This window comes from Seriola lalandi, unplaced genomic scaffold (assembly GCF_002814215.2).
Source record: "Seriola lalandi dorsalis isolate HSWRI2012SDOR001 ecotype SW California unplaced genomic scaffold, Sedor1 jcf7180002054663, whole genome shotgun sequence".
Taxonomy (NCBI): Eukaryota; Metazoa; Chordata; class Actinopteri; order Carangiformes; family Carangidae; genus Seriola; species Seriola lalandi.
Window position 1 is genome coordinate 915269 of NW_019525216.1, and position 27751 is coordinate 943019.

Sequence of the window (27751 nt, forward strand, 5' to 3'; positions counted from 1 at the left end):
ACGGGGGAAAAGAGCAGCCAATTACATTGCTCGGTGTAATGAGAGGCAACAGATCATGCGGTGTGAAATTTCTGTCTTACCCAGGCAGTGGCACGAAGGAGAGTGACAGACTGAGAAGGAATCTCTGTGAGACTCTCTGATCATGTGTTAATTTTTCCCCTCTCTGAAGGGCATGAGGAAAAGAGTAGGAAAATCTTATTTGGAAGGTGTACTTAAAGAAATCCATGTAGGCATAAATCCTGACATCATCAAGTCTACTCAAAAGCCTTCTTCCCTCTTTCCCCCACGCCAACATCTGCACTCTCTTGAACTAACTATCAGACTGAGGGAGAAATAAAAGTGCGGAGATGAGTAGAATAACAGAGGACTGCATAAGGAGTGAATAAGATCAGTCCTAAAAAGACAAAAATCTTGTGATGAAATATGCCGGACTGCGTGTTCACCTTCACAGCGTCTTTAAGATTCGAAGGGAGGGAGGAAAACCAGATAAGGTATTGCCTTTTGAGGCAAATGACCACTCCATCCCGAATTCTGCTGTCTCAGTTCCTGTCTGTTGTACATTAATTATCTACACTTAACTTGAAATATCCTTCATCATGACTCAAGTGATGGAGGGGATTGTGGTAATTAATTAGTTGATGAGAGGATGATGAATGACATGAAAGATGGTACCAAGGGAGTATTAAAGCTAAGGAGAAACAGACTGTTCATGGATGTTATGATGGATGCTGTATAAACACCTCGTAAATGTCCAGGGACCCTTCAGTAACTGTGTGTGTATGTGGGAGAATGCATATTCCATGTTCCACGGTGTGATGGGATGGGCACTTAGAGAGCTGCACCATTAGAAACAAGGGCTTGGCTCAGTATCAACTGGAAAAGCCTATGGGTCTGGCTGTGGCGTGAGAGCACTTTCACCTCTCAACGGAGGCTTTCATTCTCATTTGCCATAACTAACACACCACACTAAAGCTGTGTGTCACAATAAATCTCAGTTCCTCAAATGGCATGACTCACTTGATGGCACAGAGAAGCCAAAGAGGGAGCGAGCATAAGTTACAGAGTGTGTGAGAGTAAGTGCGCAAGAGAGTGAGTTAATGAGTGAGCGAGCAAGCAAACAAACAAGTGAGAGGGCGGAGTGACAGAGAAGAGTGACAGATGTAGTGTGTGAGAGAGTGTTAGGTGAGAAAGACAGCTCTCCAAAGACGGACTTTGAGCACTCACTCCATCACTCCGCCGAATGTAAATCAGCTGTGACAAGAGGAGCTTAGGGCATAAAGATTCCCAATCGGCATCAGCATTGGAGAGTGCTGTAGGTAAGAAGGTGGGGTTGTAAGCTTTCTCGCTGGGATTGAGAGATTGCCCTGAAGCACTCCATGGAGATGAATGGTTTAGTCCATTAACCCCACTGCAGAATCTCAACATACCCCACAGGCACACAAATGTGCTGTGCTGAGATCAGTGCAATGTGTCGCACTCTTAAGACCCCTGGTGTGAGACCAAAGCTCTGGCCCAGGGCCAGGTGTTAACCACACACGCACAACCACACACACTCACAGATGCATAAATTCAGAGGTAGCAAGGGTTCAAAAACACTTTTATAATGGAACAGTTACGTACTATAAAAGTGCACAAAAACACACTCCCTCCCTCCAAACATGCAGAGCAGAGAGGTAGGATTTTACTCCCTCAAACAAAGTGAGGCATTCAGCAATATCCAGGTGGCTCTTATATCTTCAGGAAGATAATGAATTAATAGAAAAAAAAAAATAATGCTGGCTCTGTCATACTGTACATCTGTCTCTTAGCTCTATAGTTTTAAATTCACTGGTTTTACTTGTGGTATATAGAATACAGACTCACACTGTATCTAAGCGAATGCCATGTGCTTAAGATAGACAGTATGTTTAAAAACCACACAGTGCTGATACTCACTAAAACTGTAATCATGGGTCTGCTTTACTAAGCAAAATCTTACTCTGCAAAATTGATTAATAAGCCATGAAGGTATTGCAGGCAAAGTCATGCTTTAGCCGAACCTGCAGTAAATGACCATTTATTCTGGGATACCTGTGTGCAGAACGTGCTTAATGAGTCAATCCACAGTCGGGAGATAAATCAGCCACCACTGCAAGAAAGCACTACAGACAATTCCCAGTCATTTTGACTTATATTCTAAATCATCATCTCTGACCATACTGTCTGTTTGTATGACTTCCCTATCTTAGGTACATAGGTATAGGCATGTGTAGATGATACGTCCTCTCGCTCTTTGTCGTACACTGCGGTAAAACATCATCAGTGCAGCGAACTCTGATGTATTTCAGACTTGACTGGTCCAGTAATCCCATTGCTGCAGCTACAGCATCAATCTATTAATTGCACTGTCACTGTGGCAATGTCATGAAACACCTGCATTGTTATACAGTTCACTGGCATAGCGTATGGATGGTGATCAGATTTAGTACATATGCCAGCAAGGCTAGAATCATGCCAAGAGTAAGCCCGGCAGATGCAAAACAGCTGGCATTGTGCTCAGCTCACCGGCTGATCCCAGCTTCAAAGGCATGCTACAAGGTACCCTTTGTGTGAGAATGTGCGTGTGAGAGAGAGAGACAGTGTAAGTATAGAAACCTAGTCTGGTGCAGTGTTAACATGACCGTCTATTGTTTTTCCGGCGCTTTAAATGCTCATACGACAGATAAGAAGGTGCCAGGCTGGGTGAAATCCATACCCTTTCACAGTATGATAGATCCAGTCATTCAATGTGGAGGTATTCAAATATATGGATTTAGAGAAAGGATTCTGCGATTTTGTTGATTGCTAGTCCAGTGGATTTACACTTCGGTTTATATGGTGCTTTTTGTCTTGTCACTATTCCCACCCTAAGATATGAATGGTACAGAATGGTTAAATTACCCCACCATTTTCAAGTCAATGTGTCTTGGAGACATAAGTGCACTTAGATATAGCATTAGTGGCTTGGGGCTAGCCTTTAATTACCTGCATCTGGGCCTGTACTAAATCTCCATATTGTATGTGATTATCGTCTTTTCTTGTGTGGAGTGGGAGGGTCAGGACTGTGGTGAAAATTGCTTGGCTTTTGTGCGATACTGTGGTCTAAGTGCAAGGCAAAATGACTGCAATCCATAGATGAAGCTAATGGCCTTAAATAACACACTTGAGTGTAGTTGCCAGAGAAATCGGCATTCATGGAGTTAATCATGGGCCTGATACAACCTTTAGACATAATTGCACAGCACATTGTTGACATGGAGTTGGTTCATGCATTCTCAGCCAAAGAAAATGATAATGACTTCTTACTCATTTCGTTCAACCTGCAAGCAAGAAACATCTTGCATGGCGCTGATAACATTGTTTTATCTCAGATTCCCAGTCTTGTCACAAGGTCTTCATCCAAACAACTAGATGGTAATTAAGTGCTGGCACACTCAGCCGAAGGTGTTTTCACCATATTTATTTGAAGTGTGAACATGATGCGTACTGTCTCCTCTCTGTAGATGTTGATGCTGGTTTTAAAGATGTACTGTACTAAGGCACATTTTGAAATGAACGAGTGGAGCCAACAATGAGATTTCCACTTGAGCAGTGTCCGGCAGAATGATAAACGAGGTGGTAGACTGTGGGAGGGGATTGCAGTGATTTAAAAGTTGGATCAAAACAGCTACGAGTTCTGCTCAACTCTTGCTTTAATGTCATTTTCTGTGGATACACAAACACGTAAGGTATGTGTTTATTTGTGTGTCTAATTCAATGTGTACCAGGCAGTGTGTGTGGGGGATGTAGGCTGCAGCGCTTAAGAGTACATAGTGTATGTTCATGTGTGTGCATGTACTTGAAATTTGTGTGTGTGTGTGTGTGTGTGTGTGTGGTTTGTATGTTAGCACTGTGTGGGTATGAGTGTAAAAGGGAATGGAATAGACTCAATTTAAATCAAATTAGCATGCAGGCAAATTAAGCAGAGGGATTTAATTTGAGCTGTTGTAAAAATGCTAATTCCAGTACAGCCCGGAAGCCCATATGCAAATACAACACTATTTTACAATAATTCATATTAGGCCAGGCATGCATAAAACACACATATTACAGCCTGATGTCATCTGGGGAATAGAGTATCATTAGCTTTTGGACTTGCTACAAGGTGATCCTGTTGAGGGGGTATGTGTGCGTGCGTGTGCATGTATTTGGGATGTATGTATCAACAGTGTAGCTGCTCTATTGCGTTTCATGATAACATTATCGTGTTCATAGGAATGGCAGTGTGTCTGTGTGTGTGTGTGTGTGTGTGTGTGTGTGTGTGCATGTGCATGCTTACGTATACTTTTCCATTCCAGCATGCCTCTCCCTGATTGTTTTTTTTTTGTTTTGTACCAATATCCAAAAACCATCAGAGATCGTATTTATGATCATCTGCATTCCAATCCCAAAATATTAGATCCAGATGGCAGATGCTGTTGGATTGTAACAGAGCAATACACACTCTTGGATCATAAAGGTATAACTTGCCTCTGCATATCTTACAGTGAAAAAATGGAAAAAAAAAAGAGAGTTCAATTTTAACTCAGTGACAGAAGAGAGAAAAACTTCTGATTATTGAACAAACATTCAAATGTGACTGTCTTTAAGTAGAGTAATTGTGCCCCCGCCCTACCCCATCGTGCTGTTTTCGCACTGCAATGGCTCAAAAAAGTGCTGCATCAAGAGACGACTTGCTGCTTTTTTTCTCATGTGGTTTATGTTTACTGGCTCCAAAAAGGATTGCACATACATTAAATGCCTGTGGATGCTGTGAGCGAGTGCATGTGTGTGAATGCGTCTGTATATACAGCTGCCTGTAAATATGCGTAAGTGAGAGAAAATAGGTTTGGGTGTTAACATCTCAATGTTTGGAGAGGCTGGAGGAGCCTGTCGATACACATTTGACGTGTTAAAGAGAAGCGTGCTGGTGCGCTGGGATTCGCCATGCCATCAAGCAGCAATGGGAGAAATCAATTAAAACACTATTGAGCCCAGGGTTTGACATGGTCCAGCACAGTGTGTGGTATTGCAGGGGAAGAAGTGCTTTTACATTGCTTTTCCCTACAGATGTAAATCAGCACATTGTCGATCAACATACATTTTTAATTGTATTTTTGATATGTATTTGGCCATAAAAAAAGTCCCACATTAGTGAGCAATTTTTCACTTTTGTAGTTCAGCTCTGGTAATGTACCTCAATCAATAAAGGTTGATGAATGTATACTGTAGCTCAATCATAAAATGAGGCCTGTGGGAAACATCCCAGTCACACACATTGTGAGACACTTTCTAACTTCTAACACCAGGTTTGCTTTTGCCTTACATCTATGTCGGGCTTGTGAAACAAAATCTATCGTGTTAACGAACAGCCAAGTTATTTAGTGCCGTTTTCCCACACCAAAGTTTTAGCCTGCTTCATCCCTGCCCAGGTGGAGATGTTAAATGCTTCCAGCACTCCTCTCATCTTCCGACGCCTCCTCTCTGTATTACTGTTCAGCAAAAAACACAGAGGAATTGTTTGTTGCCTCCCTGCTCTCTCTTGCGCGCTGTCCCCTTGGCTCACCAGGGACAATTATGCCCCTCTTTCAAGCTATTGCCAAGCCCAATTTGCCACACAAATTAAATGGGCTGCATTTGAAGAGCGAGGGGGACAGGGTGAAGGAGAAAACGAGAGAGAGCAACAGAGAGAGAAGGCCAAAGACAAAACAATGACAGAGTGAAAACAAACCAACAGACCAAACAGAGAAACACAGCTACACAATCCTTTTAAGATGATTTTTGAATCCATTATGTTCCTCCCAGCTACATACAGCTCTCATTTGGAAACATTTGCAGAGGGAGCACATTTGGTAGCAATTCATTTAATACATTAACAAAAATGTGTGTTTATTAGGGGCCCTGATTGGCATTTTTCTTGAGAGGGGGCTGCAGTGTCCACTGTGTGGGGTAGCGAGTAGGACTGGCTCCGAGGATCGTGCCATCTGTTGAGCAGGCCGACTCAGCCATTTTCTGCTCTCGCATGTCTCATATCCTCCACCATATCCACAGCCGGAGGCTAGCTCACACCCAAATGGATCCAGAGTGCCAACAGAGGGCAGCTTTCCCTTCGGAAATGCAGTTGGATTTTGGTGCCGAGGGGTTAGTCTGGAGCGGACGAAATTGAGTGGAGGTCTTTTTAGTCCTCAGTGCACACCACATATTGGGAGAGAACCCCAGAGTGTCTGGGCTGCTTATGCATATGCAGCGGCACAGTAGAGGAAATTAAGGAGCTTCTGAGTCGCTGGAAGGGGCTATTGCACTGCTTCCAAACAGCAAGGGGAGAAGGTGGGGAGAAGACAAAGACACAGGCGGAAAAGCAGTAAAAAGAAAAAGCCCAAATAAGAAATGAGGAGAAAATTGGCAAGAGAGTGATTAGCAAGAAAAACAATAGAAGGGAGTTGGGAAGGGGAGGAACAAACACGTGCATTTGGGAGATCAGGGAGTGCAGGAGCAGAATGGAGCAAAGATAAATCCCAGGGCAAATATGCAAGGTCTAAAGTGGTTCTGGCTATGAACAGGTACTTGGTATCGTACCTTGACTACAGACAGGACATGCACCTAATCCCAACCCCCCCACTCCACCCAACCCCCCAAGTCATTAACATACAGCCACTGTGGCTACCTCATGGTAAGTTTGTTTTGGCTTTGAAATGATGAACCAGCACAGCTGTCTAAGTAGAGTATGGGGTAACAGCAGCTGCTAACAGCCAGACAGCTAAAGGAAGGGAATTAATGGGGGGTTTTGGGATGATGGTGAGCACAGAGGCGTCAAGATTTGGGGGCTGCTGACTGCACTTGTGCAGGTCTCTGTTACAGTTGTACTCAAATGTGACTCTGGAATGTCTGGACATGCGAGAGTGGAAGTCTTGTCAAGACAGCTGTCTGAAGGAAGGTTTTGGCAATAGTATGTTTTTTTTTTTCCCTCATCAAATGCTGTTATGTAAATTCACACTAGAGTGTGGAAGATGAGAGTTTCTGCAAAGATAGCTACTAAAGAGCCCCCTCAATGCTAACGTTTATCGACCGTTAATGCCGTTTTGGGAAGGTCCCGTAATTAAATTGTGTCAATAAATCCTGGAGCTGCACATAAAACGGAGGATAAATGGAGAATACATTCCTCCATTTGCCTCTCCCCCGCTGTGAGACATATGTGGCGAGTGGAAGAGAACAAAAACAAAACACATTTGAACAGATTGCAGGGAACATTTCTCAAGCACAAAGTTGAAAATCTCACCCATCAATTTCACTTTGCGTGGCTCTGTTGTATATGACCTTGGGTGAATGATCCCTTCATTCAGAGATATTCAGCTGAACTGAGGGGATTTCAGTCGGTGGAAAGGGAGCAATAAAACTTTTATTCATCCCTCTGTGACTCCAGAGGCTAATGATTCATGGATCTTAGTGTAAAAAAAAAAAAAAGAGAGGGTGGCAGAGGGGAGATGCTGTGGTGCAGGACCAGAGCTCAATGAGGTTTGAAAACTGTTGTCACACATCAATGGGCAGGTGTCTGATGTCAAGTAACTCAATTCCAATGACTTCTCATCATGAGATTCTTGGCTGAGGCTTGAGCATTTCTGGTTCACATGATAGTTTCTGCGGCAGAAAAAAAGCTGTTGGAAAATAAGGACTTGAACACATTTTTATATTTTTATGAGCTGAAGAGATGGATCATTGTAAAATATAGGGGTGTGTGTGTGGGGGGGGGGGGGGGGGGGGGGGGGGGGTGTGCGCGTGTGTGCACGCATCCTGAGGTGTGTGTGAGAGGGAGAAACACAAAATGACACTAAGATTACTACTTGCCAACAGCCTTGACTGATGCGGGACCACAACTGGCATATTAGTTGTGATGTCATAAAATCATGCTCGTACACTGCATTCAGAAAGTATTCAGATCCCTTCAATTCTTCACATTTTGTTATGTTGCAGCCTTAGCCTAAAATAAAAATTACAAATTGTTTTCCCCCTCATCACTCTCCAGTCAATACCCCATAATGACAATGTGAAAAAAGAATTTTAGATTTTTTATTTTTTTTGCTAATTTATTAAGAAGGAAAAACTGACAAATCATATTGACATAAGTACTCAGACCCGTTGCTTAAAAAAATATAGCTCAGGTGCCATTTGTCTTGATCATCTTTGAGATGTTTCTACACCTTGACTGTTAAATTCAATTGATTGAACATGAGTTGGAAAGGCACACACCTGTCTATATGAGGTCTCACGGCTGACAAACCAAACCATGAGGTGGACGTAGCTGCCTGCAGAGCGCAGAGACAGGATTGTGTTGAGGCACAGATCTGGAGAAGGTTGAAAGGACAGTGGGTCCATAATTTTTAAATGGAGGACGTGTGGAAAAACCAGTCCTCTAACTAGACCTGGCTGCCCGGCCAAACTGAGCAATCAGGGGAGAAGGGACTTGGTATGAGAGGTGACCCAGATGGCTGAGCTCCAGAGATCCTGTGTGGAGATTTCAAAAATTTTGTTTTCACTTTGTCATTATGGGGTATTGAATGAAGATTGATAAGGAATGTTTTTTTTTTGTTTTTTTTTTCACTTTTTTTTTTATTTTAGCACAAGACTGTGAGATTACAAAAAGTGAAAAGATTTAAGGGGTCTGAAGACTTTCTTAGTGCATTGTTTGTGCACACTTAAAGATCATTTTAAGTTTAACACAAAAAACTTTCCCCCTTCAGCAGATGAATTTGAAAATGGTCTTCTAGTATCAAACTCTACTCAAACATTCAAGTGAAGTAACAACAAGCTCAATTAAATTGGGTTTTTCCTTTTTTTTTTTTTTTTTAAAAAACTGTATCTAATACAGATTTGGTATTTCCTCCCATTCTTCACAGAGTGGGCTTTAAACGGGAATTAACTTACTAAAACCTTCATTGAATTGAATTTTGAATTTCTTGTATTTAAATACACTTATTTTATTACTTTTGTAAGAGATGAACATCTTATACTGGTAGTGGTAATATCACCCCAGCTTATCAGCAGTGTCATGACACTGAATTATGTAATTATTTTTAGGTTGGTGTTCCATGAAGTATTTATGTGTCTGATGATTAATTAAAAGCAGAAACACAAAACATTCCACCCTTGCCTCCCCGTCCCAACCCAGCAGGACACAACACTTGAGGCCCAAGTGAAAGCCAGCGGTCCACTTACTTTGAGCGTCGGCGAGGTGGAGGAGCAGACCCAGGACAAGCAGCAGCGGCAGCAGCAGCGTGGGTCTGGCTCTGTGCATGGTGGGACAGCTTGGCACCAGCATGCTTTGGCAGCCTCGGTGGCACTGGCTCACAGAGCCCTGTGAGTCAGTCTGGTCTGATTTCTCAGATGCAGGGTATTCACAGCCTATGCAAGGCAAGGAGGGATAGGAAGAGGGAGAGGGAAGGAGGAGGGAGGAAAAAGAGAGAGAGAGAGGGACTGAATGAAACAAAGCTGTTTGGCTCCACGGGTTTTATCTATCCCTGCACATTTCTGACATACCTCCACACAGCCTCGGCTGGAGCTGACAGAGGATAGGAAGAGGCTGATGTGCTCACGGGGTATGTTCTGACAGTTCTCTAAATGGAATAGTCACTTCACACAATGCGTGTGCACGTGTGCATGAGAGGGAGAGAGAGAGAGGGAGAAACCACACAGATGAAAGGGTGAACTAATAAGATTTTGTCTTCACAGCTTTGGTCGCGAGCACCAATTAAATACGCTGCATAATAAGAGTACATTTTAAGTCCTCCTCAGATCAGTGTTGATATCTGTTTCACATAAGGAACGCCTCTGTTGCATGTAAGAATAGTCAGGGAATACAGGAAATATTCATAAATGCTGAAAGCCATTTCGTAGCTCTTCAGTTGGGAGTTTAAGCAAATTTGTTCACTTAGAGACGGCTGAGACTTTCTTGAGTATTTTTCTATAAAGTACAATACAGGATATAAATGCTGCCTTTTAGTTACATTGTGATATACACGCTCAATAAACCAATTCATCTGAGGCACATGCTTCTTACACCACATTTAATCCACAGTAGATGCTTTAATAGCTCTAAGTGTCCAAACAAAGTGATGGAGTTGCTTAGCTTCAGCACACACACACAAACATTTTCTCCTTTATCCAGTACTGCTCCAACAACAAATAAAATCTATAAGACAGAGTGGCCAAGTGTTGCCATTCATGTTTAAGTCTTTTATCGAAGGGCCACTACATGGCTGTAAAAATCAATGTGATACAGTGAGCTAGTATTAGCTGCAGACCGGCTCTATCCCTTGTCATCCATTTGCTTAAGCCAGCGCTTGATCCTTAGTGATGGATGCTCTGCAGTAGTCTTCGGCTCGTAGCACGGCTCCCAGATAATCCAAGTGTGTGAGCTTTGATGACATACTGTACCGCTTGTTAGCATGCTAGCAAGTTTGCCTGCATTGTTCTGCAGGATGCTGTTGTTTCAGATGTGGTGACTGGTTTAGGCAGACCAGCACATGGTTTGTGTACCATGACATTTCAGATAGTTTATGTGCCATGAGATCAAACGCACAACATGTCAGATCTCTTGAGGTTTTATAATTCTGCAGTTTTAGGAACTGTCTATTCAGGAGACTGTGCGTATAAATCCTTTTGCTAGAAATAATATTTATTGGACTGTTTATCTGCAGATTTGACCGCCACCCACTAAAAGAAAAAAAAAAAGAAAAACAATCCCCCCTAAGCCCAATCAGTAGGCCCGATGATGACAAAGTACCTCATTTCCCTGTTACCAATCATCCTCTTTCTCGCTCCTAGCTCTCCCTCTTTCATTTCTGTGGGCTGTAAATGGCAGAAAAGACGGGAAGATAGCGCACCTGTCACACTCGATTTGTGCTGGGGGGAGATAGACACGACTACCTGTCTCCAAGCGCCGCGGGGCTAGCAGCAAGCGCAAGAGCGGGGGACGTGTGGCGAAGGGAATCAATTTGAGGCAATCTCATCCCCCGCTCACACCACCTCCAACACACACACACACACACTTCTTACAAACACAGATGCGTATACATATACATACATTTGGGCACGCTAGATATTAGATATTTTCACATGAGTAGTGTTTGTAGCGACTGTGAATTAGATTAGAATCAATTGGACTGGAAAACCCTGAGCAGGGTGTGAATGGATAGAAATGCAGTGTGATCCATACGTGGTGCAGGTACAGCTGTCTGTCCCCTCCAGTTATTGTTTTACGATCTACCCCTCCAAATCTAAGTGATAGCCTTTGAGTTAATTAATGAAGTGTGAATTTCCATAATGACATGACATTAAGCAGCAAACAAGGAACAGTACTCAGCAGCCCTCCCCCTCTCTTTTCATGCCCGTCACACCGGCACACCCATTTACGCACACACCCATTTACACACACACACACACACACAAGCTGATAGAGGCAAACAAAACCATCTGTATGTTGTGTAACCACCAGTGAGACAACCAAGAGACCGTGCCATGCGAGTAAATACAAGGAGAAGCTAATGTAAGCACTGCCTCACCCCCCCACCCCACCCCAACCACACATACACCAAAACCTTGATTTATACCAAAATTCAGACGATTCCATATTTGGTGTTGATTTGTGGTGTTGATTTTTACAAGTAAATTGCATTGCAGAATCCTTCCTAATGTGCTGGGGGGGCAAACCACCTGCCAGACCTTGCAGAAAGGCAGCAGTTTGCCAACTGCATTGTTATCTGACAATGGATTTAGCCTAAATACTGCAGCTTTTTTTGTACGAACTCTTTTGTGCATGCATGTGTAATTACATGTATTAGCATGTACATGAGTTCAAACGGTCCTTTCCATTTCCTTTATTCCTCGTAAAAAGACTCCCTCAAAGGCGAAGCCACCTTTGCCCATTTTATCCTCAACATGGCCATTTTGCGTTGCACTCTGCGACTTCACTTTCATATATTTGGTGGCACTGATGCTTTCCATTGAACATTTATTACAATAGAAAGAAAAAACAATCTTGTCTTTCTTCCTGAGCCCCCGGTGGTATTATTGTGTTCCCATTCAGTGGTGCTTCATTCAAAGGATTTTGCTGCTGATAGCAATCATGCATTATTAAACAAAGCCTGACAACATGCACAATGTTAATTAGAAAAGGGGGGAGTGTGTGGCAAGAAAGAGAAAGGGGCTGTTGAGCTGTCTGCTCTCTCTCCTTGCCCATGATCCTTATCAGAAATGTGGAAGAGAAGGAGGGAGGGATGTTTATATTCTCCATAATGGCTGGTCTCTATTCTCATTTGAGCGTGTGTGTTTGGTATTCTGGTCTATTTAGACAAGCAATATTATTAAGAGGAAAAAAAACAAAAGAATCAGTCATATTTATCTTATATTCCAGCCATACCGCAATAAACTTGTTATGGGAAAGAATGCAGGCAGAATAGTTATGAGCTCTCCAGAGCAGCAGGTTCACAACATCAGCTTCACGCCAATTGTTTCTTTCCATGTTCACTCACATGTCGTAATATCTTGGCAAACCGAGTACAAATCAGTGGAAAACAAATGCTGACATGAGAATGCTACTGATGGTGCAATTTTTAACCAATTCCAACATGGGTTTGAGCGTAGCACATGTTGTACCACATTATGCTCATCCTTCGTGCAAGTTGACTAATTTCACTGTGGCCAGCTCCAGGGAATTTTAAATGGGGTGTTTTTAATTTCAGGCTCATGCACAAACTGTATTGAGCTTCAAGGAAATAGTGTAGTTACGGTATGTTGTCCTTAACAGACCACAGCAGCCACAAAAATGCCACCAAATCTATTAAGGCCAATCCCTCTGTAATTAGCCCAACACATGCAAGGACAAAGCATGGCAAAACTACTGAGGTTGTGATCCATACTGCCTTGCGTTATAAAAACTTGCCTAGTATCATGCCCAGCCAGGCAGAGCAAATAAGAATTTGTTTCGTTTTATGAGGCAGGACTTGCTATTTCCCTTTGGACTAGCAGAGTAAAGGAATGCAGTAATTACCCCCCACATGCACACTTTCAAAATACAGCTATATGCATGGTTATGGCACTGAGCACGCAGGGTAGGCTGCTGTGTTAGTACTGCAATGATCTCTATGATCCTGCCTTTTGATTTTGCCCCGACGCTGAGAGAGACGGCCCCTGCTTCTGAAGCCCTAGCTCCTGTTGTGAAGTTAAGTAGCAGTGAGTTGACACACGGTGGACAGGAGTCGGGGCTGCAGCTGATGAGAATTCCACCACCTTCCATTTGCTTTTGACATAGTATGTAATTAAACTGTTCTCTCTCCAACATAACACTCTGATGAAGGCGTGATAGTTGACGGTTGCAGAATAAAGTTTGTTATGTTGAAGAGTTATCCGACATCTTTATTTCTGATGAACCTTTATTGAAGTTTACACTCTGTGTGTTCTCAGATAAAGTAACAAAGTACATCATTGTTGATATGCTGTTACATATAAAAATTCCTCATTGTAAGCCTTATAATAATTTTTGCCTAAATTATAACTTAAATATTATTGTTAATCGAGACGCTATCATTTTGGTAGTGTTTTCATTTTATTGTTTTGATGTATCTTCGCTGTATTTTATCAATTTATAAAACGTATTTGACAGTTACCAGGTAAAAAAACCTGCCTGCCATTAATGTGTTATTGCACACACTATCTACTGAATGCCAACGAGGTTACACTGTGGCATATGTGGTTGTGTTATTTATCATACTTGTAAAGCAAATATGTACATAATTTGAACAGGCTGTCTGACTGTCCATAACTGCTATGCTTTAAAATAGTGGGGAGTGAAATTATGAACATTATGTAAAATAATTTAGCTGCACACATTTCTCCTTTATGTAATACCTGTAGGTGTCGTTGACCAGCCCTCTGTTTTGCCCCTTGCCTTTTTCTCTCTTTGAGAATCTGGACAGCACTTGTCATGGCATCGACCTGTTGTCCTGAGAAGGCTCAGAGGAAGGCAGGGACAGGAATAAGATTCAGATGCTTAAGGCCCCAATATCACTTAATTAAGAGAAAAGCACTGTCGAGTGAGAGAGCATACGCTCCAGTTATTCCAACCACAAGGTTAAAGGGCATATAAAAGCACACAGGTTGCTGTGCACTAGTATTTCTCCTAATTCAACAGCATTGAGAACAGCAAAGCATGCCTGCCTGTGACAGGAACCCACTCATGGTGCCCCCAGGATTTTTTTTTAAATATCGTATGACCAGATTTATAAAAATAAGCTCATCAAAGGCACAGCTCCCCACCCACATACATCTACACCCACCCATTTCCTTTTTAAAATCTCCACTTCCTCGTCAGGAGAGGTGAAGTTTGGGTTAAGTCATAATGTATTTTACATGCTAACTGCAGAAATCTTTTATCTTTTTCTGCTGCTCATTCTTTAACCCCGAAGTATTAGGTCTGAGCCTCTCTTCACTGACTAAAGTCCCTTTCTTATGTGTTGTTCTTTTTTCATAACCACTCTTTCCCCTTTTCTCTTGTATACTTTTCCTCTTTTTTCTTTTTTCCTCAACCACTACTTTCTTCTTCTTCTGCCCGCGATGGTGTGATTTAAGACCGAGTGACAAGGCCGTTTCTCACACATCGCTCCCGATCAGCCGGCATGTGTAATACCATCCCTCAAGCTAAGCTAAGCTATGCCCTCGAGTGCAGCCTCCACATGAAAGACCCTGACAACCACACATCAGAGGAGTTTATTTGCTATACTTATTTATTTACTCTTTCCCCCTCCCTTCTTGCCACCCCTGACCTCCCTCAAACAAGCCTCCCACAGTCATAAACTATCCTTTGGGTGGTACCGCCTGACTTTCTGTTTGAGAAAGTCAGGGTTTATAGTTCCGCCTGCAAGCCTGACTAATTTTTGACAAGCAAATGCTGCCAGTGCTGCAGCTGATGTCTTTGGTTATATCTTGTTTTCTTATGAATGAATCACCCAACATGAAACACACAGCAGGAAGCTAATTGGGTCTGATGACATTTGTCTGTCTAATAATTGGTTTAAAAGCACCTGCTGCGGCTTTAGTACAAGGAAGCTATCACAATCCCATCTCAATTGTGTGTCCGTTTCAAATTAGTACCAAGAGATTTCAAAGCCATCCCCCCTTCTTTGTCAGGAAAATGAACTGGGCTTTGAAATGTCACAGCACAAATAGTGTAAAATAACATTTATTCACCTTGCTTGTGAACACTGTCATTAATCAAATGATATTGTTGGGCCTTTTCTTTGATAATTTCCCCACAGCAAGTAAAGGTTACACATCTTCATAGAGCATAAACTTCCGTGAAAATAACTTTGTATTTCAAAAAAAAAAACACAGGTCAAGGAGAATGAGTTTCAATTTGAAAACTGTTACCTTGTTTGGGTGCAAAGAGCAAGGTTGTGTCCTCATGAGAATTCAGCCCACCCAAACTGACCTTGAGCATACACTTCAGTAACTGAAATGACCACGTAGCATCAGCTTGCAAATACTCCTCCTCCTCCCACTTGTTCTGTGTGCTCTTTTTGTTTTCAACAGCCTCTCCTTGACTTTTCTCTCTACCCGGTGTACCTCACCACTTTCATTCTCTCTCTCTCTCTCTCTCTCTTTCTCTCTCTTCACCCATCTTTCTTTCTCATCTCATTCCTCGCACCACGTTTCCCAGCAGCTGTTGGGTTCAGATGGATGGTCCCCACAGTGCAAGACCCTGACCTGCAGTCTAGTGACTGATTATCCCGGTGCCCTGTTGTGCTGCTCCCTGAACGCATACCAACACAGAGTGCACACATACGCACTCACAAACAAACAAACACACACATGTACACACACACACACACACACACACACACACACACACACACACACACACACACACACACACACACACAAGGTTATGGAGCTATTGGATAAGCTTTAGCGACACTGGGGAGTTTAGAGAGGAAAAAAAGCAAAACACCAAAGCAACATTTTTCATCCTTGTCTGCATGTTTTGATCACCTCCTTTGACCTTGGTGACACTGGTAGACACACTTCCTATTGAACTCTAATTGACAGCACTAATGGCAGCAGATAAAACCACAGCAGAGTACAATCAGCCTTTGGGTAAGCGTGCGAGCTGTGTAAACTATTCAAATGATTGTCGGCTTATTGGGAGACCGTCCCTTGTGCTATGTGTTTGCTTGTCACAGTGTGGGCGGCTTCTATAGTACAAGCATGTGCCACTTGGGTCGTGCTTGACCTTGTGCATCAGCATTTAGTATAAGGAAAGAACTTGTTATCATGCAAACAGGCTGAATCTTGAGGAGTCTATTGTGTCGAGAGCAGAGAGTGTGGCAGGATGGGGGGAAAATGAGAAAAATGGTAGACGCAGCAGCAGCAGCCAACCTGGAATGGCTGGGATTAAATTTACGCCGCATGAACAGGGGAGGGCTAAATCATGTTACATATTATGAACCAGAAAAAAGGAAGGGGGAGTGAGAGGGGGGCGGAGCAGAGGGGTGGAAATATAATGGATAAGGGGAGCAACGAGGCAGAGAGGGAGAGAGGTGGCGAGAGAAAGGAGAGGAGGACAGGGGAAAGTAATGTCGAAGGAGGGAGGGAGAGGAGAGCGCACTGTAGGGTAGAGAGCGGGAGAGGTGGAGGCAGAGGGAGGGAAGCAAGGGAATGTGCCTCACTGCCAGCTTTTCTCACGCTCCGTCTGTGCTTGTACGCCTAACACAGGCAGCGTGAGAGAGGTGGAAGAGAGAGATGAGGGATAGAGCGAGAAAAGGCAGGCGCTGCTTAACAGGAGATGATGGTTGCAAGGCCACTTTGGCAGTCTAAAGGTATTGTTTCCTGAAGGGAAGGAGCTGGAGAGATGACAGCAGGTGAAAGAATGAGAGAATAAGAAACATGCCACATCTAAACCCCATTCACCCTAAAAACCACAAACTAAGGATCAGGTCTGCATCCAATCAAATAGATGCAGCCTGCAACAAACAACTCCTACACATACATGCTCACAAATGTAAACTCAGGCATTCATGTGCACAAATAGACCAATACAAGCAGAGTACAGGCACGCATACCCTTTGCACCACATGCTCCTGGCACTTTGACATCTACCCCCAACACTGCAACGATCTGTGGGAGGATGAATAATCTCACTTCCGTGAGGCACAGAAAATGAGAGAGAGGAAGGAGAGTAAGAGGGAGGTTGTTCCCAGCCTGAGCTCACGTCGTTTTATGGAAAGCTCAGAGCCCTCAAACAGACAAAACAGCATTCCACTGCCACTCGCCGACATGGCAGAAAACATCAGAACAGAGCTCTATTCAAAATAACTGAATAACACAGCACTGGGAATTGTGTTGCCCCCTAATACATATGGCATAAGTCAACAACAATATGCTTCCTTATCTTTTCGAAACAATTGAACACCAAGGTACATTGTGTGGTAGTGACATTTTAGTGGCTTTTGTACACAAGCCAGGCCGTTTGGTATGTAAATGCACTACTTAGGCGTACATGAAGGATGTAAGGAGGCGCTTGGGGCATACACGCTACACTCATAGGGCAGCAAAATAATTAAAATGCCAAGTGTCTCGCATTATCTAAATGCTAATTTGCCTCGATATACCCAGAGCTAAAATGTAATGCCACATTATGGTTTCTGTAGTGCACTAAGGCAATGACGGGCAAATTTCCCTTCAATTAGCCTAGCACACAGTGTGCTATCTTTTACCTAAGGTGATGCAGTGGATGTTTTCACAAGTGCACTCATCATAAGGCCTTAGTGTCAATCCATGTGGATGTCTTAAGTAGTTCTTGCACCTCTGTGTCACTAGTCAAAAGCTAAATTAAAAGGGGACAATGTTGTATGAATTCTATGTGTTATGTCGCTTTTATCAACAGGCTTCAAGCAATGCATAAATGCTATCCCGTTTCACTCTAGCCGAGGAAAAAGTTGGTCAAGCAGTTCTGGTTTTTCACTGTTTTATGGACACTGGTGTTTTTGCCATGACTCTGATTTGAAAAGAAAGCCTGAGTCAACAACTGAAAGAACAGACAGGCAGCATTAGAACCAGCAGCTTATCAAAGGTTTTGCATGAAAATACATCAGTGCCAACAGGGAGGGCAATGGGACAAAAAATATTATCACAGATATGAGATGTTTTTGCTGAATACACAGATAGAGGTGAAATTGTGTTGTTCCTGCTTTTCCATCTATATCCTGATAAGACTGTCAAAGGACATGCTAGGTGGGGATGAACAGCATTTTAGAAAGCTGCTTCAATATTTCAGAGGTTCAAGTATTCTTACTAAAGTTTACTGAGCACTTTGATGTGGGTACTTGCTGATTAATAGATTTGAAAAGCTAAACTTTTTTTATTTCTTGGACGCCCTTGAAAGGTGTTTTAGTCAAGCCAAGCTATTGTTCTCATGAAAGGCAGTGCAGGCTGCTTGTGCAACTCAGTCGAGGGAAAGCAATGGTTCACCCCTAAGGCAAAAGCAACAATTCCCCCTTTGTCGTTTCACTAAGACAAATTCTTGCCATTGCTATGTTAGCAACCAAACAGGAGCAGTTCCCTGTTAGTGATGGTCTACTGTAGCACGTGAACAAGACATTTTATTATGCAGCTGAATACGAATGAATAGGTCCTTTTCTCCAGCCATAGTTTGGAGATTGAAATTCAAATCAAATGCCACCTTCAAACAAATGTCAGTACAGGAAATCAGAACTGTTCTGCCAAAGCTTGGCATCAAGCAACATGCACAGTTTGACATTTGGAAGTGATTTTCTCTCCCTCTGTCCTTGTTTCATATAAAATTAACTTGGTAATCGTCACAAAAATGCATATAAACCCACATCACACAAGCGGTCTTTGCTGTTCTCGCTCTACATCTAACACCCTCGTAGAAACCTTTATACAAGCTCCCCAACCCAATACAGTCCACCCCCGAACACTCACAAACATGATTAAGACACTGTCAAGCTTAACATTGCCATCTCCAATGCTGTCAGTGGCCCTCACTGGGAGTTGCTGTTGACTGACTGCCTGGATGTGCCTTATCATTAACAGGCCACCACAGAGGGGCTTTGATGACAGAAACTAAGGCCCCAGTGCTTGCCCCTCCCACTTTGCCTGCCCAAGTGTCATCTAAATGAGATAGGGCCCAGGAGCTAGGGGATTAGGCACTGCATAATTACCTATTTAAAGACCCTAATTGAGCATTTCATTAAGAGACTGGCACTGAGATTTTGCCAAGGAGGGCACTACAGGGAGAGAGACGTATTTGTCTGTGCATGCATGCGTGTATGCGTGTCTGCATGTGTGCATGTCTGCATGTGTCTGAGTGTGTGTGGGTAGTTGATGGTGTGCATATGCCTTTGTGTGCACTTCAGAACTGCAGCAGACTGTAACCTTGAATTCAAGGGTTACCTTGTTAGCATGGAGGTCCCTGGCTTGCTTTTATGTTTACATTGCACTTAGACTGTTTGGCACATGATCGTACAAGTAAATTAAATCATAATTCACCTTTAGATACTGACTGGTCATAAGTAAACATAGCCACTGTTCCACTGAAGAGGACTCTGCTTTTTCACATGGTTATGCTTCAATAAACAAAATTAAGTTACATATTTAGTTAAAGGTGGTGGTTTCAATTTATGTTAGGTCAGCTGCCCTTGACTGCACTCTGTGAACTGAAAATATGTGACCCCACCCGATGATGACTTTTTTGCTATTAAATCAAAATAAATCTGTTATCTTATTCTCTAACTTACTCGTGATTAACCTTCTCTCTGTGGAGTGGACATTTTCCTTCTGCCCAACAGTGAGAAAATGCAAGGGAAACCAGTTTGTCATTCTGTAGTGCTCGTAATTCATATTTTAATGCAGAATTTTATCATCATTCTTTATTTACTTTAAAAAACAGTGGTTACAGGCAATTTACTATGGCATTCACCCCTTGCTTTAGCCAATGAAAACTTGTTGGGGAGATATGTACAATTCTTGTGTTAATGTAATGCAGATTCTGCTCGAGTTGTTCCAACTTCTATTTTTGGGTAACATTGTCAATGCCAGACAAATAAAGCTTTAAACCAAATGAGAACATTTGAGAAAACTGGGCTCTGCTACACATGATAAAAGGAAAACACTACAAAGCTATAACATTTCCCATCTCTGTGAAGCTAATTGAATCCAATAGAAAGGAAATTTGTGTGCACACATTACCATTTCCTTTAGCCCAATGACAAAAGACAGCAAGCAAGTTAATGCCACTAACATTGTCAGCCGTCAAACTTGTGCTTTCATGACGCCACAGAGTGTCAGCCCCTAGGTTTCCAGTGCCACATCTAAAGCAGTTTTGTCAGACAAGGAATGAGATACAAGAGGGACATGTATAATTATGTGTGGCTTACAGAAACTACGAAGATACAATTATTCATTGTTTTGTTTACAACTGAAATTAAATTTCCAGTGGAGGTTGTATAGTATAAAAAAGAAAATTTCACATGACTTCAAAAGGAGCGTAGTCTTTAAGATCTTCAAAGCTTTTGTGACAAAATGTACCACCAGCACAGTTTAGAGAGAACTCTGTTCATTTGCCTTAACGGCATTTTACATTTTTGGGTGGCCACAGATTCCTTTGCAATTCCACTACATGACCGCTCTTTGCTCATTTACTCACGCATTTCAGTGCTGGTACATTTGTAAAAAGATTCTTAGTTCAGATCATAATTCTAAACTTCCTGATCTGTTCTATGGCAGTGGCTAAATTTAATGAACAGAGGTGGACTCCAGATGACACTGGGGGCCCCTGATCATTTCTCATTACAAACTATTTCAACAGCAATCATCAGAGCAGAATGCTAGACCCAGATACTTCGCTGATGACCAATTTGACCTAATTTCCATGACCCAGCAGGCCGTGACTCTTCTTTGCCCCCTCGTCTCTATATTTGGGTTCACTAGGGACGTTGGCAAGTCACTGGCAGTTGCCTTGCGCATGATTGACTTGTTTGCTAAATGACTAGAATCTGAAGTGGCAACTCTAGCTGGGGGCTATTGGAGTCTTTGGGGCAGACACCAGCTGCTGACTGTTACAGATAAACTGTCCCTCCCTCTGGGGATTCATGTGAGCACTATGGTGGGAATGGTGCTGAAGTCTGGCCAAAGATGCTCAGGGCTGTAATGACACTGAAACATCATGAGTCAGTCAGTGCTGTTCTATCACCAGACTCATTATTCTTCTTTGACATGATGGAGGTTGAAAAGGTTCCTGCACTGGCTGGGAAATGAACCTGGATCTTGTACATGACAGGTGAGAAATTGGTCCCTGAGCCACCAATGATAACAAACTCAAAAGTGAATCCTATGTCTCTTTCAATGTTAACTCATTGTCAGACCACTGCAAAGGCATCAGGAAATTATTCCATCTTTCCATATCACATTGTAAGCTGTCTCGAGTATTTGGCCACCTTAAGTGTCTCACGCGAAGGTGAATCCAAGCCATTTCTTTAACATTAGACACCACCGATGTTCCTAAGTTTGTGTCAGGTGTACAAGGAGCCGCTGCTGTGACTTTAATGTAAGCATGGGTAGGTGGGTAGGTTAGTTAGTGGGTAGAAGGCCTTATCCAAATCTCTCTCTTGAAAAACCATCGTCTAACTCCCTCTCTCCCTTTGTTGCCTTACAATGAAGTTGAACAATGAAGTGCACAATAAGCTGCAGAGTCTGAAATATATTCACTTGCATAAATGGCAGATTGGCAAAGGGTACACAAGAAAGCAAGACACATAATCTCCGAGAGAAAGCCTCTTTGTGCGAGAAAGCGTGCCCGTGTGTGTACTCCCTTCCAGTATAAAATTTCGACGGCCTTGTCACTGCTGTGATTGTTGAGTAGAATATAAGCCTGTATGCTCTACGCTTTGAATGCTGAAGATGGGGATTCCTGACTGTACAAAGACTGTCTCAGGACTAAGGCTGTACCTTGTGACTGATTGTAATTGGCTATGGACTTAGACATTTAATTATTGATGCGACCAGTATTCATTTAAATGTTCTGTATTGTCATTGAATTTTGCAAATCCTTTTTTACCCGAGACCATTGTTACATCTCGTGGTTATCCTTCGTTGTTACAAATGCACTTGACCATGTTTTGACCGCATATGCAAGCAAACACCAGGGTGGATTTAGAAAATGTATGCAGAACAGATTTCACACACTTCTCTGCTGCCCTCTTTTAAAATTCTACTCCATTAATGGATTAGTAGGCTAACTTTAAGTATGACATAGTGTAAGAGAGCCAAACTATTGCATAATTCAACATTTGTGTGTGGTCTTGTGCGTGGACAAACTACCTACTGAGCTTGCGAGTTACCCATTTGAAAACACCCACAACAGAGTACCCTCTAAACCAGGCAGTTGCTATTCCAAGGTTCCTCAGTAGTTCTGGCAGCACTGGTGACAGTGGAGCCAATCTAACGGGAGGCCCAATGTGGGTCCTATCAGGCCTCATCTTGGCCTTGCGCATTTCCTATCTCCCCATCTCTTTTGAGGAGACATCCATCTTGATTTCTGCTGAGTGCCAAAAAGAAGGAGTAGGAGAATGAGAGGGAGAGATGGAGAGGGGGATGGAAGAAGGGTGTTCACCTGATAAGGCTGCTGAGAATCACAAGAGAGGATCTCAGGGAGCGTGGCCCCAACATGCTGAAAAGAGGAACTTCATCTTTATCTAATTACCACAGGGCCGTTTTGCCAGGGTAGATAGCATGAGCGATTATGGCGGCTGGTTGGTATCACAGTACTCTCATGCCTTTACAAGCACACGCATTCTCACGCACAAACTCAAGCAGATATGATTAACATTCAAATACACTTCCAGTGACGCAGAGAGGTACAAGCACACACACACACACACACACACACACACACACACACACACACACACACACGTATACACATACATGGGGCCCAGGGCTGAGTGCCATAACAGCCCAATGAAATATATTCAGATTAGAAAGGTGTCGCATTACTCTCCAGCCGGATGATAAATACGCGGTTAGCACCATCATTAATCTTGTACCCCCTCCCCACCTTCCGCCTCCAGACACGGTGATGTAAGGGGAGGGGAGCCAGCATACACTGGATGGAGCTCGTGCCTCAGTTAGGGTTGCAGCGGTGTGGCCGGTGCATGCATGGAGCGCCCGCACCGCCTTGTTCTGCTAGATCTCACAAGCACAAGAGGTCAGGGCAGACTGACTCACTGGGCTGCTTGTAATGTCACTGTTCGTAGTGGCAGGTTGGTGGATTGAACTGAGGTGAGGCTCGTTCTTTATTCAGGGATTGTTGCAGAGAAAAACATACAACCCCCCACTCGTTTGTTGCACACATTGTCTCTTTTGTTCTCAAGCTGTCGATGGACGCTCCCTGTCGTTCTCTTTACATCCACCTCTCTGTCCAATTGCCCCAGCCTTCCTCTTTCTTTCTAACTGCACTGCTTTCTGCTGCCTCCCTTCTTTCATCCCTAGGGTTTTCTGACATATTGCCCCGGACAGCATTTCATGGTAAGTGGCCATTGTCTGGCTAATGAGCAGCATGCATAAAACACCAGAGGGCTGAGAAGACAATGACAGACATACACACAGAGACAGAAACACATGCTGGGCACAAGGGTGGATTCACCACCAGTGGCTTAAGCAGCATATTTCTCCTGCAAACACCGGCATGTCCCTCTAGGGAGGCTTCAGACAGACAGTTCAGACAGTGGCACATTGCCCTCAATACAAACACAGCCTTAGGGAGGGGTCAAAGGTCAAGAGCTGAGGAAATTACTTGTGATAAATTGGCGATGGTGCCAATAGTGTTGTGTATATGTGAGTGGGGTCATCCTCCCCTTCCCCTTCACTGGTGTGTTTGATGAAGTGTATATTCTTTGAGCATACAGCCTGTGTCTCCAGCACGCTGAGAGCCAGAGTTTGAGCGGGATCCTCCCACAGATCCTCATTCAAGGGGTGCCTCTTGGGAAAAATGAGGGGGAGCACTTCATTGGATTTGGTTCAAAATGATGACTAAAAATTTTAACGCTCAACTGGAGTGAGACTGAGTCACAGAAGCTAAAGTAGCATTATGTCTTTTTTTAATCATCTATAGTAACATCTGCTCGGATGCTGATATATGGACTGTATACTGTACATTTCCATTATGATAAACTTATAAAGAGGACCTGTTGTTAGTCTATTAACAACTTAGTGAAACAGTCAAAACCTCTTCAAACTACTCAACATCACAGCAGTTTAATTTAAGCTCAGTGAAGCAGACTTGTGTATTTATCATACATTTGTAACATGAACAGGTCCAACCCAATGGCGCACTGCAAACTGTGTCCCTGAAAACTGGTTAGACATTATATTTACAAGATGTTTTGCTGATTCAGAAGTCTTGCAGGAGGAAAGTTGAGTTGATTGAAAATTCACGGCTGATCTCCCATTCCAAGGGCAATTTTGCGAGGGATGTTTTCTCATTGTTGTGAGAAACTTCTGTCCAGACTCCAGCCAGCAGTTGCCATAAATACTTTGGGCCTAATTTTTGCCTTCTCAGATTATGGCCTGTTTTTTTTCTTCTCCTGTCTGCATTCTGTAATAACCAAGACAACAACAGGATGAGTTTCACTCTTGCCAAGACCTTTGAGCTTAACAACAAGCGTACATTGGGACTATTGTGCAAGATGGGCCAATATAAACTCGAGTGTTTCATTGCAAGATGGCTGATTAGCTCTTAAGGGGGTTGTAAAGAATTTGGTGCCTTGGTTTTGGGCTTCACTCATGAGGCGCTTGTTAAATTAGGGTGATGAAAACTATTCTGCACACGCATTGCATACACTGGTATATAAAATGATACTATAATCAAGCACAAATTCCACACAAATATTGTCACGCTCACGCAGTTACCTTGTGTTGAGCCAATTGTGTTACCACATTTTTATTGAATCTCTCAGTCGCCCCCAATCACTCTGTGCTCTATAAAATGCTGGCAAGGGGATTGGGGCTACTATAATGGTGGCTCAATGCAGAAATAAACTTGTTTTACTGCTGCAAACAAAGTGATGTGACCTGGAAAGGTTGTATTTTTTGCTGGGATAATGACTGTATTTTAGAGTCAAGCCTCAGTGTGAACTCTAATTACTTGTCTGGGGCAACTGAGCTACGTTGGTCTCAAGCACTTAGTAATAAAGTCCATATTGGTTCCATGTTTATTAAACACAACATGAATGTCTGGTGAAAGTAGCTTTCCTGAGTAATCATGCTCTGGATTTATTGTTGCTTCAGGTCATTTTTTGTTTGATTATCATCCCATAGGTTTTGATACTGCAGCGTACAGTTCAAGTGCTTGTCCACCACTTCTAAATACAAGATACAAAAGTCTATCATGGATATTTTCAACATCTTACAACAATCACAGCAACCACTAAATCATCGTTTGACATGAATCACCAAATCAATGTGTTCATCACCTTGCTGAAGTCAAACTTCACCAACACTGCCACAAGGCTGACAGAGATATTTTTAAGAAAATGTCCTCTGACTTTCCCATTTTATATCATTTCATTATCCACACTCTGCAGAACTGGCTCCCAGTTAACTTAATCACTGTGACACCCATTTCTCATAAATATGCAAATACAATACAGACATCTTGACTACTTTGAGAGTAAAAAGGGACTTGCAAAGACTTGCTGAAGACCCTTTCTCAAATCTTATGTCAAGTCTTTTGAGCACCTCATGTGGGCCACTTTTGTTCAGAAATTGTGAAGTTTCTGGGTTCCCACAGCAACATGTTTTGCCAAAACACAGCATGCTTGCTTGTCACAGTAAATTTAATCATATAAAATGGGAGCACTCTGTGCTGCTCTCATCACTTTTTTTTTTTTTTTTTTGAGTGGTTTTGTTTCCACTGTGGTTAGAATTGAAGCAGATAGAGTGGAGGCACAACAAAGACAGAAAACCATCCCCGCAATCTTAATGAAAATAATATTGTAAAAATGTCACAATGGAGGTCTGGTTATATAGCTAGAAATATAATTTTACACTCAGGTCCTTTGTGTCCTTCTAGACCACTGGCGCACTAGTAAAACAGTACTCCACAGACTGAAAGGCGGCATGGGTTTGTGAGATGGTAGGGAAAAATAAAAGAGACGTGAGGCAGGAAAAGGGGATTTGTAGGGGTATTAAGGCATTGCACGCCTGCTGGCTTGTGCCTTATCCCACCGTACATTCCAGTAGTGCAGTGTGCAAAACTTAACAGTCCTCAGTCAACAGAAAACTTAAGGACTTTGGTAGCCCATATGCAACTAGTGTCCCCTTTGAAGAGGATCATCTCAATCTATTGTCACCTGTCTTGTCTTGCCTCTGTGTATGTGCTTGCATTCCCGCTGATCTACTTAATCTGTGACAGAGGGGCAGAGCTTGTGGACTAACAGCTGGGAAATCTGTGCCCCCTACTGCCCCTGCACTCCTCCTCCTCCTCCTGCCACCCACTCTTTCTCCCTCTCACTGCCCTACCAGGTCGGCCTACTGACGGCTAATAAAAGAAGCGGCCCTTGACTGTTAACAGCTGGGTTCCTGTGATCTAACTCGGCATGCGGCTTGCCAGGGCTTTTTCTCTGGGAGCAGAATAGCAAAACACATAAGAATAGCAGGGGAATCAGGGCAACAAATACAGTATACAGAGAGGATTGAGATGAATGAAAAATAAGGGAGCATAAAAGAGAGAAAAGTGAGAGAACAGACATACTAGCATGCAGTGGTAAGCCAGAGGAAGGGGGCTCAGTGGCTGTCTTGTCCCTGGCTTTTCATGGCCTAACCAGCTAATCAATAGCACAGAGAAACACTATTTCAGTTGGCTCACTGAGCTCTCCGTACAGGAGAAATACTTAGACTGCCAACTCAGTCTTTCTGTTTTTTTTCCCCTCTCTCTCTCTCTCTCTCTCTCTCTACAGTGAGAAACAGCAGTTTTTCTTGTAATATATTTAGCTGATGTACAGGAAGTGATGCATCTCGTGCAGTGGTGAGTGTGCACCTACGCAGGAACCTCAGTTGGACGTTAGAGGGATTGCAGTGAGAGCAGGGAGCAGCTGAAGTATGTCATTGATATTAACGAGAGAGTTTACGTAGCAGGGGTTTCAGTGCCTTGAGAGTTTGGTGAATAGAAGAGGTGGTTTTAAAAGAATTCAACAATCAAAATCCTGACAATAAAAAAAGATCAAAATAGCCATCTCATTTATCATTAATTCTTAAAACAAACAAACACTGAGCTGAGTGATTGCAAGAGGCTTTGAGGATTATTTTAGATATAGACCCCACTTTGAAACTAAATTCTTTTGGTCCTGCGGGACAGCTTTGATGCGTCATTGGGAGTGCCGAAGCCGTTGGAAATGGATGAGGTCCTGCTCTCTCTGCTGTTGGCATTCCAATCTCGAGAGAGACGTGAGAGTGGCACCGTTACTCTAAAACAAGGACTCCAGACGGGGTCATGGGTGGGGGCTATGATGTGAGGGAGGCTTAAAATGTGGCAGACTTAAATAGCTGTGCATATGACCCGTCATGCCTGACCTACACTCTCTTATCACACTGCTGCACCATAGATATCTTTTTCTAATTTTGTGTGTGTGTAGTGGGGAAGTATGTGTGT

General features: G+C 42.9%; 1 protein-coding gene across 15 annotated transcripts in view; it reads right to left on the reverse strand.

Annotated features, from left to right (window-relative positions):
- The window catches only part of ptprda (protein tyrosine phosphatase receptor type Da), a 354362-nt gene that overhangs the window by 87246 nt on the left and 239365 nt on the right, over window positions 1-27751 (reverse strand). For all 15 annotated transcript variants that reach the window (XM_087177922.1, XM_087177921.1, XM_087177923.1 and 12 more), the window contains one exon: window positions 9247-9432. In XM_087177922.1, the coding sequence (XP_087034048.1) occupies window positions 9247-9349 (103 nt within the window). In that variant the 5' untranslated portion in view covers window positions 9350-9432. The remainder of the gene's footprint in view (window positions 1-9246; window positions 9433-27751) is intronic.